At 43.8% G+C, this 13,088-nt stretch overlaps 1 protein-coding gene and 1 non-coding gene across 2 annotated transcripts in view; both read right to left on the minus strand.

Moving 5' to 3' along the window:
• The window catches only part of PIK3CA (phosphatidylinositol-4,5-bisphosphate 3-kinase catalytic subunit alpha), a 45,723-nt gene that overhangs the window by 23,073 nt on the left and 9,562 nt on the right, over nt 1-13,088 (minus strand). Inside the window, exons 5-12 of the mRNA XM_056849559.1 lie at nt 12,237-12,482; nt 11,113-11,198; nt 10,046-10,151; nt 9,168-9,320; nt 6,343-6,477; nt 2,979-3,103; nt 2,156-2,237; nt 1,002-1,166 (exon numbers count right to left, since the gene is read on the minus strand). Coding sequence (XP_056705537.1) covers nt 1,002-1,166; nt 2,156-2,237; nt 2,979-3,103; nt 6,343-6,477; nt 9,168-9,320; nt 10,046-10,151; nt 11,113-11,198; nt 12,237-12,482 — 1,098 coding nt within the window. The remainder of the gene's footprint in view (nt 1-1,001; nt 1,167-2,155; nt 2,238-2,978; nt 3,104-6,342; nt 6,478-9,167; nt 9,321-10,045; nt 10,152-11,112; nt 11,199-12,236; nt 12,483-13,088) is intronic.
• Nucleotides 9,627-9,698, minus strand: TRNAT-AGU (transfer RNA threonine (anticodon AGU)). The gene has a single exon. It is a non-coding gene; the product is annotated as a tRNA-Thr (tRNA).

The raw sequence follows: 13,088 nt of genomic DNA on the forward strand, positions 1-13,088 counted from the left end.
AAATACATAATAAAATATATATTTTTGAAAAACAGACCGAAGCGTAATTTTGGATTCATTTCGTTCCCAGAGTTCCTGTTTTTATGCATGCTAACCTGAAAGTCAATCTCACTGATTTAAATGTGGGGATATTTTCAAAGACGTGTGCATTGGATTGCAGCCTAACCCCATGCTACTATGTAGCAGGGGGTAGGCAAATCCTGACACATATGCCCAACAGTGGTGCATCAGACCATTTTTTGCTTAGCACACATGACTGGTTCTCAGCCCAAGTGACCAGGCAAGCCCTTGGAGAGGCTGGCAGCGCTGTCGGGGTTTGGCTTTCCCCCAGTTTGCCTGGCCAAGCACAACAGTTGTTTCTTCCCTCTCCTGCCCCAGTTGTTTGCTAGCAAATCAATCTCTCCACAGGCAGACGCTGCAATTTTTGTTTTTTTTTTGCACTTGGGCCAAAAATGTTGCCTAACCCAATCTATACATGTTTATTTGGAAGCAAGTCTGATTGTTTTCAAAGCTGCTTACTTCCAGGTTAATGTGCATAGGGCTGCAGCCAGGTTATACATTGACTGATGAGCTGGCCCTTTCGAAAAAGGGCAAACTTCTTCCGAGTAAACATTCACTCTATATGCAGCAGTCTGAGCACAAAGGACATTTTTTGTCCTTTTTAACTTACTGGGGAAGAGATGATTTCTTTGAAGCTGCCTCAAGGTAAAAATACAAAATATTTTTCTCTCTCTCACCTGGTTCTCTCTCTTTACTCTGAATCAAGAATAAGTACTTTAACACCATTGTTTTTAAGAGCACAAGATTCAAGGTCCTTCCCCCTAATTTCTACATTTTTAAAAAAAAATCCAAACATTATAATAAAACTGATCAGACTTAACCTGTTCTGGGGATTAATCGCAACCTTCCAGAAAAGTTCCGCCGAACCTTCTTTAGCATGTTGTGCTTATCAACGCAAGCCACGCAATAAAATTAGGGATGATTCAAACAGATCGCAGTACCTGCACCAGCTGAATCAAATACTGAGACAGCTTGTCGTCTGTCAGGAATTTTTCCAAACACCGCACTGCGAAAGCGCGCACCATCCGATCGGGATAGTTGCAGTCCAAAAGCTCCATCGCCTGCTCAGGTCTGATGGGAGGCCAGTCTTTGATCAAGCAATACATCTGCACGGGTGAGAACGCCATGGATTTGCATTCACTACCGCTATCGTGATAACGCAAGAACTGCCTCCCAGGATCAGACTCAAACTGCAACTAGTCCTAGCATTTTGCTGCTGACTGCAAGCAAGAAACCAGGCACCTCTGGAAGCAGGCAATGAAACGGAGGGGCTGGCTCCTCTGTCTCCAGCGTCTGGCATTCAAAGGTATATCATCTCTGATTAGTGAGCAGTCATGTCTGATAATCCCTGGGCATCAATCTATGTTTTTTAAGCCATCCAATCTGCATCTATCACAATATCCAGTGGCAGTGAATTACAAACGTTATTTATGGAAGACAGGTAAACAACTACAACAGCAGAAGAACCTTTACTGGCATATAAGATTTCCAGGGAGTCCCTTCTTTGCAACACCCCTCCCACCTTCTCACTGAGATATAAGGGCTCAGGGACCTATCTCCCATTTCTACTTGTATCTGATGAAGGGAGCTTTAACTCTCGAAAGCTTATACCCTGCAAACCTCGTTGGACAGGTTAACTGCATGATTCTATGATTCCATATTCTGTGATTCTATAACTGCAGCGAAAGGAAATTGTTAGAGGACCATTATTCCTTAACAACGTTCTAGAGCAAGTGTGTAAAACATAAGACCCCAGGGCCAGATCCGGCCCCTTGAGAGCTCTTATCTGGCCCACAAGCCAGCCAAGGCAGCCACCCCCTTCCCAGTCCCAATCTGGGCTGGCAAGGCATGGCCCGGTCTGACCAAGTGGCACTTATGTCATATCTGGCCCTCGTAACAATTGAGTTCGACACCCCTGTTCTAGAGGTTACATGGTATATATAGAAATACACTTGAGCATAGAATTTAAATTTCAATTATATTCTCCCATTAACTCAAGCTATTAAAATGAAAGCCGTCGCTTGAGTTGTTTAAAAAAATCTAATGCATACATGATTTTTTAAAAATTGAAGTTGCTCAGAAATGCAGATTTTACCTGGGTTACTTCATCTCTAGAGTTCCACTTTACAGACAAAAGCAGCTTGGGTAGAATTTCTGGCATATTTACACAATATTGCCTGCAAAGAACAAAACAAAATGCAAATGGATTTTGCACAAAGAGTCTGAAGTATCATAGCAAATATTTTCTGACTACTCAAAAGTACTTAGCAGTTACTGTAATGTAAATATCTTTCTAGAGGATTCACAGACAACTGCCCTCCCTTCCCAAATTGGCTGACAGATTATATACACATTCTCAGCCCTTGTCCAGGTGACTTTTTCAATTCCCACCTAAAATTTGGGCCAAGAGTTCCTCCAGGGGCAGCCAGTGGTAGAGCATCTGCTTGGCATGCAGAAGGTCCCAGGTTCAATCCCCGGCATCTCCAGTTAAAGAGACTAGGCAAGTGGGTGATGTGAAACACCTCCACCTGAGAGCCTGGAGAGCTGCTGCCGGTCTGAGTAGACAATACTGACTTTGATGGACCTTAATGGTCTGATTCAGTATAAGGCAGCTTCATGTGTCACGTGTCCATACCTATGGTTATTCCACCTGCTCTTCACAGAACTTCCTTTATTTGGATGGAACTGTATCTAACACATTTCTATCACGACCATCCTGCTCGGGTCTCAGGGCACAGTGCGTGGTTCCCCCTTCCCCAACTTATCCTCTCAGATGTCCTCTGAGTGAAGTTGCCCTGAGAGTGAATGATTGGCCCAAGGTCACCCAGTGAGCTCTGTGGCTGAATGGAGCTTTGAGCTCCGGGAACCCAGTCCAACACCAGTCGCTAAAGTGTGCCAGCTCTCCAGAAGTCTCATACCTGTGCCTCCAAAGGAAGTCCTTCTCTTGCTCAGTTATTTCAGACAGGGGGTCGCGAGTGCAAATTGCACGGAGCTGCTCTTTGTCACTTTCGCTCAGTTCGTTGTCTCTCGCGATTCTACTGCTCTGTAAGGCAAGGCACAGCATGTCACTGAAACAACGAAGGCTGGATTCACATCTTTACGCGATTATATTAGAACTACTGGAAACTGCTTGCTTTATGCCCTGGATGCACTGAACCTATTTCATTTATTCACCGTATACCTGTTCCGCTTTTTAACCCCAGCATTCCCATGCACCTTACTTTCCTCAATTTTTAAAAAAAATACATATAAGTATGCAATGGCTTAATAATAATTCAAAGGCAAAAGCCGTAACTAAAATCATAGTTTCACTTAAACACGAAGTGGCCGATGGCATGGCATAAAACTAGGTTTCGCTTATTTCTGAAAAGAGACCAAGAAAGAACTCTTCAGAGAGTGTGTGCCCTATCTCTTTATTCACAACTGAAAAGCCTTTGTTCCTTGAAATTAACATCATACTTGGCAGTGTAAGGTGGCACTTTGGACAGAACCTTGCCAGCAGATCTTCGAACGCTGTCAGGTTTGTCTGGCAAAACACATGGGAACACATCAGCCACACGATCACTTAAGCTGTTGTGATGGTGAAGAGTCCTCTCAATCCAGCAGCATAGGAGGCTCACACTGCTCACGTACCAAAGGACACGCTTCTGCCGCTACATTTGTGGAGCTCAGGGCCCACTCAAGGTGTCCTTCTTCATAGGCCACCTCAAGAAGCGTCTTTGCAGCCAGCTGCGGATGGAAGCGGCAGCGATACGGGAAAAGGCACGGGCCTGCTCCTGTGACACCCTGGCAGGATCCAATGCAGACTGCAGAGGAAGGGCCTCGGCAGCCTGCCTTGGACCCCAAAGGGGCAACACCACTGGGTCAACAAGCACAAGCCACACCTACCTCCTCCACCCATTCTCCACTGGGTTATGTTGGAGAAGGCAGGCTTACTGTAAGAGCTGAGATTGCAATTAGGTTGGGGACTAAGAAGGCCCCTAGGTCCAGTCTCACCTACATGAAGCTGTCTTATACTGAATCAGACCCTTGGTCCATCAGAGTCAGTATGGTCTACTCAGACTGGCAGCAGCTCTCCAGGTTCACAGGTAGAGGTCTTTCACATCATCTGCTCGCCTAGTCCCTTTACCTGGAGATGCTGGGGATTGAACCTGGAATCTTCTGCATGCCGAGCAGATGCTCTACCACTGAGCCACAGCCCCTTCCATATTGGTTTGGCGCCCCAAGTGGCTGGCTTGGGCAGGGAGCCGGCCCTGGTGGATCCATGGCTCACAGTAAACCTGTACGTGGATTGTCAAAAAGCTTTCGATAGCTTCTCCAAGAGTCCTAAGGAAGCTTCCTATCCTGTCTGATATCAGACCAACTGTGAGTTCAAAGGAGGGTACGCAGCCATTCATTATCCCTCCAAGTAGGTCCTCTTCCTTAAACTGGGATGGTAGATGACATATGTGATTGCTGTAAACACCAAAGCATCTTTGGGACTGCTCAGAATGAATTAACCTCCACCTATTAAAAGCATTATGAATTCTTTTCCAGAAATGTTGTGTTAGAACCTCTTAAAATGAAAACTGTTTAATGATTCGCTCCCATATAAATTGCTGATGACCAAGTGAAAAATGTGGTCAACTACACTTAATATTGCCATTGTTGATAGAATCAATCATCTGGACGGTATGAAGCAATTTGACAGATCTTTGCCACCAGTGAGGGATGGATAGATAAGGGCGCTAGCATTAATCTTTGTTTGGAACAAGGATATAAAAACAGCAACTTAACTAGTAACAGGTTTTCAAGGCCTGCGGACAACAGCTATAGGACTGTATTAATTCACTAATGAGATTTGAGAAAAAGAACATTATTCTAGGCAATAAACTAGTTTGCCTAGTAAATGTCGTGATGTGACATCATCCCACGGGTCAGGAATGACCTGGTGCTTGCACAGGGAACTACCTTTACCTTTTATAAACAAGGAGGGAGCAGGCTAACAGGTTTAGAACTTATACGACAAGAGGCTGTAGACCGTATATTTATTCTACAGTATCAGGAAGAACCAAGCCATTATTGGAAAGTCTATTTTGGCAATCCAATCCTACCCTCTTGTCTAAAAGTATCCTATGCAAGGGAAGTGGGACAGAATGGTACAGCTCTTCAGGCATGCCTGTTCCTCATCTTCCTCTCTTTACTATTATTTTTTTGCTCACTCAAGTTCACAGTAGCATTAGATGGGCAAAAGCCAAAAGCCCTATAGATGAGGTAAAGATATATGCAGAGGGAGGAAGACTGAGCGTGTAGCATCATTCCCTACTTATGACTTAGCACATTGGCCTCACCAACATGCGTTCGCCTTACATAGGTACAGCAATCACATGAGTAAAAGGTAGGCAAGCATAAGCCCCATCCTTATTATTGGGAATGCTGCTTGTCAAATGTTCCTAGTCATAGGGATGGAACTTCCACGCCCATGCACATGGGGCTGTGCCCATGTTGGGGTAAACACGTATAAGTGGAGGCCTGGGCAAACATGCTTCCCTCCTTTATATGTGAGCCCTGTACCCACAGTGCTGCATGTATAGGGTAAAACACAGATTCTCATATGAACCCAAAAGGCAAACCCCCCCCCCCAAAAAAACCCAAAGGCAACAAAAGATTACGGGTTTAAGTACAAACCTAGAACAAATATTTATATTAACAAAGACCTGATGATTGATAAAAAAACTACAGGTTGAGTATCCCTTATCCAAAATGCTTGGGACCAGAAGTATTTCGGGGGGAGGGGTGGTTCCTGGATTTTGGAATATTTGCATAGACATGAAGAGATATCTTGGGGAACCTGCTGATGGCACGACTGCCCTTTGCGGGTGTGCCTGTATGGGGGAATCTGGGCGTGCGCAGAAAAGATATATCGCAGCTGACGAGAGCTGGGAGGGTCTTTTCCCCCTTGGGGACGCTGAATAAACTGTCTGTTATGTGCCTGTGTTTTGACTATGACCGGTCACATGAGATCAGGTGTGGAATTTCGGCACTCAAAAAATTTCAGATTTTGGAGTATTTCGGATTTTTGGATTAGGGAAGCTCAACCTGTATTACAAATTCCTAGAATTTCCATAGTAAAAGCTCTGCTTAAATCTGAGCTCTGTCACGCCACAAATAGATCTGCAAGTCCACAGAATTTAATATGATCTTAATACATCTACTGTCATCTCTCCATAAAGAATTTTAAGAATGTGCACACATGTTCTAAGGGCTTTCACAAAACAACTAGAAAAGTAAAGTTCTCCTTACCTGCCCGGCAGGGCTGTAGTTATACCCTAGCTCACGAGAGATAGTCCAATTAGCATGTTCTTCAATCACTGACATGTCAGGAAACTTTACAGGGCTGCTAAACCAATCAAATTCTAGCTCTAAGCATGGAGTTTCCTGGGGAGGTGGAGGAATTAAAACAGTTTGTGCTTGTACGTTATCAATAATTTCAATCAAGAAAATAAAAACTGCATTTCCACAAACATAGCATGGGTACCTTTAGAGGACATGAGCAATTGCTAAAGCATACTGTCCACTCTTTATGGCCCATGGAAAATCAGTTCTCAATATGCCTTTCCCCTCATTTGGAATCAATTTCTAGAGATGTACAACAAACAGGCCAATGCACTAACCATAGTTTCACATTAATTCAGGAATCATAAAGTGTGCTGCAGTTCCAAATGGTCCCCTTTGCAATTTTGTTTTCTATCTGCCTGCCCTGGGCCTAGAGCAAAAGAGACCTCTAACAGCCAAGCCAGTCATAGGCCCAGTTCTCATAAGCAGCTAATAAAGAGGTCAAATAGCCTCTGGGTTGTTCCACTACTACCCAGGCGACAATAGCATCCTGCATCTAAACGAACCCCTGCTTCATAGGGTTTAAATGTTTCCATCAATTATCAATAATAAATCACAGCAATTTAAAACATTAAAGAAGATTGTAACTTGCATAATTTGAACAATTATTTAAATCAGCATTAGGTGTAGGATTATTATTAACTGGAATGGTTACAAGCTTCGAATGGATATGGGAAATAAAGTGTTTAGAACATTGGTCTTAAATTTAAAAATAAGAAGAAAAAGGCTGCTTCTGCTTGGTATTTCCCATATTTAGAGCTGTCAACCTTCCAGGTGGGGCCTGGAGATCTCCTGGAAATACAACTGATCTCCAGATGACAGAGATCAGTTCCCCTGGAGAAAATGGCTGCTTTTAAGGGTGGGCTGTATGGCACTATACCTTGCTTAATCCCCCCCCCCAAACTCTGCCCTCCCCAGGCTCTACTCCCCAAATTTCCCAACCCAGAGCTGGCAACCCCTTCCGCATTCCTTCCAGCATCACTGCAAATACAGAGGCATTCAGAACAGCCACAGGTTGTTTTCTAAACCCATGAACACATGAAGCTGTCTTATACTAAATCAGACCCTTGGTCCATCAAAGTCAGTATTATCCACTCAGATTGGCAGCAGATCTTCAGGATCGCAGGCAGAGGTCTTTCCCATCACCTACTTGCCTAGTCCCTTTAACTGGAGATGCCGGGGATTGAACCGGGGACCTTCTGCAAGCCAAGCAGATGCTCTACCACTGAGCCACAGCCCCTAACAACAATAACTATTACAGCATAAGGCTATATAGCAAAATGAATGGTGGCCACGATGGACTGAGGCAAGGAAAATGTTGAAGATGTAGGCAGAAGCTGCAAAAATGCTCATTTCGCTATCTACTTGGCTTGCAAAGGTACTTTTACTACAGTCTTTCTGAAAAGATCATACCAAACCAGGCAGCAAAGCAAGGGGAAGCCGAGAAGCAGGAGGAAAAGGAGGAAACTATGTGGATGCTCCTGGGGAAAAAAGCCCTGCAGTGAGGAAGTTAAAGCAAAGCAAGGCATTTGTGCGGAAAAAGCCAAAGCTATGATTCCATCTTACCGAATCATTTTACCCTTGACAACTACAAGATTATTAGCAACTACTAATTGGACCAAATTAGCAGCTTCAAGATTACTTTCAGAGCTTACTTTAGAAGTCAGGATGCTGAGTTAACAAATATAAAAGTTTTCTAAAGTAACTTTAATAAGTCAATAAAAGGTTGCTCTAACTTAGCTTGGCCAAAGCTAAAACATCATATATTACAGCGTTTCTATAGGCAGCTGCATTTTTCTCTCTCTCCCCTGGGAGACTTAAGAGGAAAATTCTCCTTCCTTCCCCAAATTCTCTTATAGGGTAAATGATAACTTAATATAACTACAATAGTTGCCAAATTTGCCTCACTACTCAGAACCAAAGCCAGCTGTCTTCGTGAATCAGCAACTTGAAAGGCTGCTGATGTCTTCATCTGTTCATAACCGCATCAATCAGCACAAATTGGCCCCACTAAGCACACCTGAGGTGGAGACACACCTTAACCACATCCTGACCTTCAGACAGGAGCAATTCTATGTGGCTTGATCACCTTTAAGCAGAAGCTCCCATCTGGACATCCTCTGGTTGGCTCCCATTTTAAAACCCATCTTCCATTTTGTGTTAAAGCCAGAGGTACAAACGGCATAGGCATTACTATTCTGACAGCCTAAAGGGTCACCCCCTTTTTCATACTGCGGGTGTTAGTTCAGAGAACTGTATGCTCCTGCAAACGAAAGCGTTCAAGGGACAAGGCTGACTTCCCTAATTTGGTTTCAGGTGGCTCACCGCATCGGTCTGCAGCAGGAGAGCAAGATGCGAGTCCAGTACCACCTTAAAGACCAACAAGATTTCCAGGGTATAAGACTACAAGAGCGAAAACTCCCTTCGTTATCTAATGAAGGGGGCTTTGAATCTCAAAAGCTTATACTCTGGAAATCTTGTTGGCCTTTAAGGTACTACTAGACTTGAATCTTGCTTCCCTAACTTGCTGATTTTTCAAGTGCAGAGATTATGGAAGAGCATTCCATCATGTTCCTCCATAAGAAGTGGAACGCTCAGGCAGATTACACTTTGGGAATTGTGCCTTGTTTGTGTGTACAAGACCGCTATGATGTACTAAGAAACTGTGATTCAACACAACAAATTTAAAGAGGAAAACAAAAGCTAGAAGTTGTCATGAGATGCCCATTTACCTTATTTGGATTTGATCCAGTAACTCCAATGGGATTTAGGAGGTCTTCCAGACCATGAGGTACAGGCCACAAATTCAGAGCCATTTTGCCAGAAACAAGCGTGTCTGTGTAATCAAACATGTTAATATTCCCCCACGCCAATGGGCAGTGCTCCTTAAAAAGAGCAAACAATCACTGTTTAGTCTCACCTATTAATGACCACATTACAAATTTAAAAAACGCAGAAGGGGGGGTGATGCATTGTTAAAAAAACTCATGCATGGATCACAAAGACATGAGTCGCAGTTTAGAGGTCAACACAGGTCTGGTCTACACCTGCAACAGAATGACATGAAGCTGCCTTACACTGAATCAGACTCTTGGTCCATCACGATCAGTACTGCCTACACAGGCTGGCAGCAACTCTCCAAGGTCTCAGGCAGAAGTCTTTCACATCACCGACTACCTGGTCCTTTCAACTGGAGATGCCAGGGATTGAACCTGGGACCTTCTGCATACTGAGCAGATGCTGTACCACTGAGCCACAGCTCCTCCTCATAATGAGACAATGAGGAAGTAGTATGAACTGAACCACTTTGGACTACAGGCAAAGGATTAAATTTGTCAAGAGTTCTCAGATATTAGTAAGTCCCTGGAAGCAGAAAGCTAGCATGGACTGCAGAGGGCTGGCTAGTATCGGTCTCTCTCATATACCAATTTTTAATTTGCAGGGACTTTTTACCAGAAAATGCAATAAAAGCCTGACATTTCCACCTATTGTCTGAAGTAGTAACACCCCATTCTACCACCTCACTCTAGCGCATGTGTAGGCCAGTCCAGAGAGTCATTTGAAAGAACTTGTTTTTTAAGTTTCTTATACTGAAAGGTTTAATATTTACCTCCTTTGCACCCTTTCTACCTTTAACTGAGCAGATAGAAAGGCAAAGCCGAGCAGCACGTGGAAGATCAAGAATATGCATCTCATACTGTAGCCATTCATTCCACCTGTGTGGGGGAAAGGTAGAAGCTAACCAAAAGGCCTTAGGAATTTAACAAAAAATTGATTACCAAATTCCTTGTTCTATTTGAAATAAAAAACTGAATTATAGAGTGGGAAGGGGCCATCCAGGACATCTAGTCCAACCCCTGCTTAATGCAGGATTAGTCTAGAGCTCTTCTGACCAGTGTTTTGTCCAGCCTATGCTTAAAGACTTCCAGTGAGGGGGAGCTCACCACCTCCCTAGGAAAGTGAATTAAACACAGCAAGCAGAAAAAACAATTAAAATCACTTGTCTGAAAAAACCCCGTGGAACTCCCCATAGTGGTAGCTTTGCTCCCAGGAACATCCCCCAGATGCCGGCATGGGGAGATACGCCAGGAAAACACCGTTGGGAGGCAGTGCCAGTGCCCGAGCTGCTATCGGCATCTACGGGGACTGGCGTAAGTTGCCCTATGCTGGCGTCCATGCCAGTTTGCACAGCAGAAGTGGCACAGATGTCAGTGTAGGGGTCACGCCGGCTCCTATGCAGCTCCGCCCCCCTTCAGGAATGGGCTGCCCATCTGGCCCTATTTTGATTTGCTCATCGATGATGGATCAATGCATGTCGAAGTGAGACACCATACTCCTAAGATAACCATTTAAAAACTTAGAGTGTTCTCTAATCAATCTTTGATTGTGGGATCCTGCATGGCAGGGGGTTGGGGCTGGATGGCCCTTGTGGTCTCTTCCAACCTTGTGTGTGATTTTGTGATTTTTGTGATTTATAGCAGTGGATACCATAATCATCTCTAAGATGGATATAAAAGTAGTTTCAGTGTCCTGCAAATCACACAGAATTTGACTATGAAGTTATTAACAGTGTGGTATGCTCTGTTAATAAAATATTTAAAAAGGAAAGAAGAGCCCAAACACATCAAATATCTTTAACAACAGGCTTCTTTTCATTGGTTTAGAGCTATTATTTACCTGGGATTGGAGCAAGGTACTCTCTGAGTGTTCACATTATCACACAATGGTTCTCCTCCATGGTAGATACCAGTTCGGACATAGATCTGAAAACAGCATGTTTAAACATGTAACTACACTACGCTGCAATCCAGGGTTTTACAAGGCAACTGTCGATTTAGCAATTTATTTCACGTACATCAAACGTCTACGAGTGTTAGTCAGCACTTATTTAGACAAAAAGATTCCGATATCTCAAAAGTAACATTTATTTATTTGGCAGTGTCTACAAACGAAATATGAGGGTCAGCAGAAGCACTCAAGCTCACAACAGAACTACCGTTCATAGCTTTAACCCAGCAGAGAAACAAGTCCCATCTACATTTGCAGACCATTCCACTTGAGGACTAGGAGTGAACGAACAATGCTTTTAAAGCAGGGGTGTCCAATCTTTTGGCTTTCCTGGGCCACATTGGAAAAATTGTCTTGGGCCGCACATAAAATACACCAACACTAATGATAGCTGATTCATAATGTTTTAAGTACGTTTATGATTTTGTGTTGGGCTGCATTCATAGCAGTCCTGGGCCGGGCTGAAGTTTGGACAAGTCGCAAAATGAAATTATTCCATATATGAATACACAGTGAAAACCCATCTACTAGCAGCTTAATCCCAATCACCGAAAGCCGACTCAAACTCAAAGGTTCCCCAGAACTTCTGCAGTGTGGTCAGACTTCAGAAAGTCTCCCCAGGAAGATTAAACAGAAGGCCAGTTTCAAGGCCAGTTTCCCCCAGTCAAAGCTCACTTCACCAGATGCACAAAGTCCAGAGAAGGCAATTCTGTAACTGAGAAACAGCCACTCAAAGGCTGTGAACTGGGATGATCGGGAAAGGATAATCTCAATGGCAGGTGTGCCTCACTCCCAGACTAGAAAGCTCACTAACAAATTCAGTCTGTTTCAATTACTTGTCTGCTAGCTTATCTACATTGGGGGGGGGGGGCACAGAGTTCAAGTTCACTGGAATCTGACCTTTTAAAACACCACAGAGCTATGGGAACCTGGCTATTTTTAAAGAATCGCTCATTGAAAGAATGCTTCTGCATGCTTATCATATTCAGACCACACACAGAAAGGGTTTTTACCTTGTCAATATCTCGAATATTTACATTGACGTAGGTAGCACAGAGAATTCTTATTCTGAGATTACTGTTAATGACCCAGAGAGATTTGGCTGAAGCTTCACCGTTCATGTACGGCGTAGCCGTAGAGATACGCCTGGAATAAGATGGCATCGTAAAGTTATCCAATGGCAGCTGGGTGTAAAGGCTTTCCTTCGCCATCAGCATGAGGTTGGGCATTCGACCAAGCATGATACAACTTCGGATGTACTGCAAAAAGGTGGGGGTGGAGACAGTTAATTGCACTGCAATCTGTTATAGCATTATTGCTCAACTGCAAAGGTTATAACATTGCTATTAACTTGTGTTACTCAGGACAAACTGGGTTGCATTTTTAAAAAAAATTGAAGCTAGTATTCCAGATTTGCAATAGTCTAAAAATGACATTAGTGGGAATTCTGATCAAGGGTCAAAGGAGCCTTCTTTTATTTGGAATACTGGGCAACTGTTCTATGCTTGCACTACCTTGAAAGATGCCTGTGTGTGTGTGTGTGTGTGTGTGTGTGTGTGTGTGTGTGTGCAAAGTGCTGTCAAGTCGCAGCCAACTTATGGCGACCCCTTTTTTGGGGGGGTTTCATGGCAAGAGACTAACAGAGGGGGTTTGCCAGTGCCTTCCTCTGCACAGCAACCCTTGGTGGTCTCCCATCCAAATACTAACCAGGGCTGACCCTGCTTAGCTTCTGAGATCTGATGAGATCAGGCTAGCCTGGGCCATCCAGGTCAGGGCTGAAAGATGCCTACTATTATGTTATTTTCAGGAGATCTCTTACACCATGAAAGTTCACAAAAATGAAAAATCTAGGATTCGGTGGAACA

Source organism: Euleptes europaea, chromosome 5, assembly GCF_029931775.1.
Source record: "Euleptes europaea isolate rEulEur1 chromosome 5, rEulEur1.hap1, whole genome shotgun sequence".
Lineage (NCBI taxonomy): Eukaryota > Metazoa > Chordata > Lepidosauria > Squamata > Sphaerodactylidae > Euleptes > Euleptes europaea.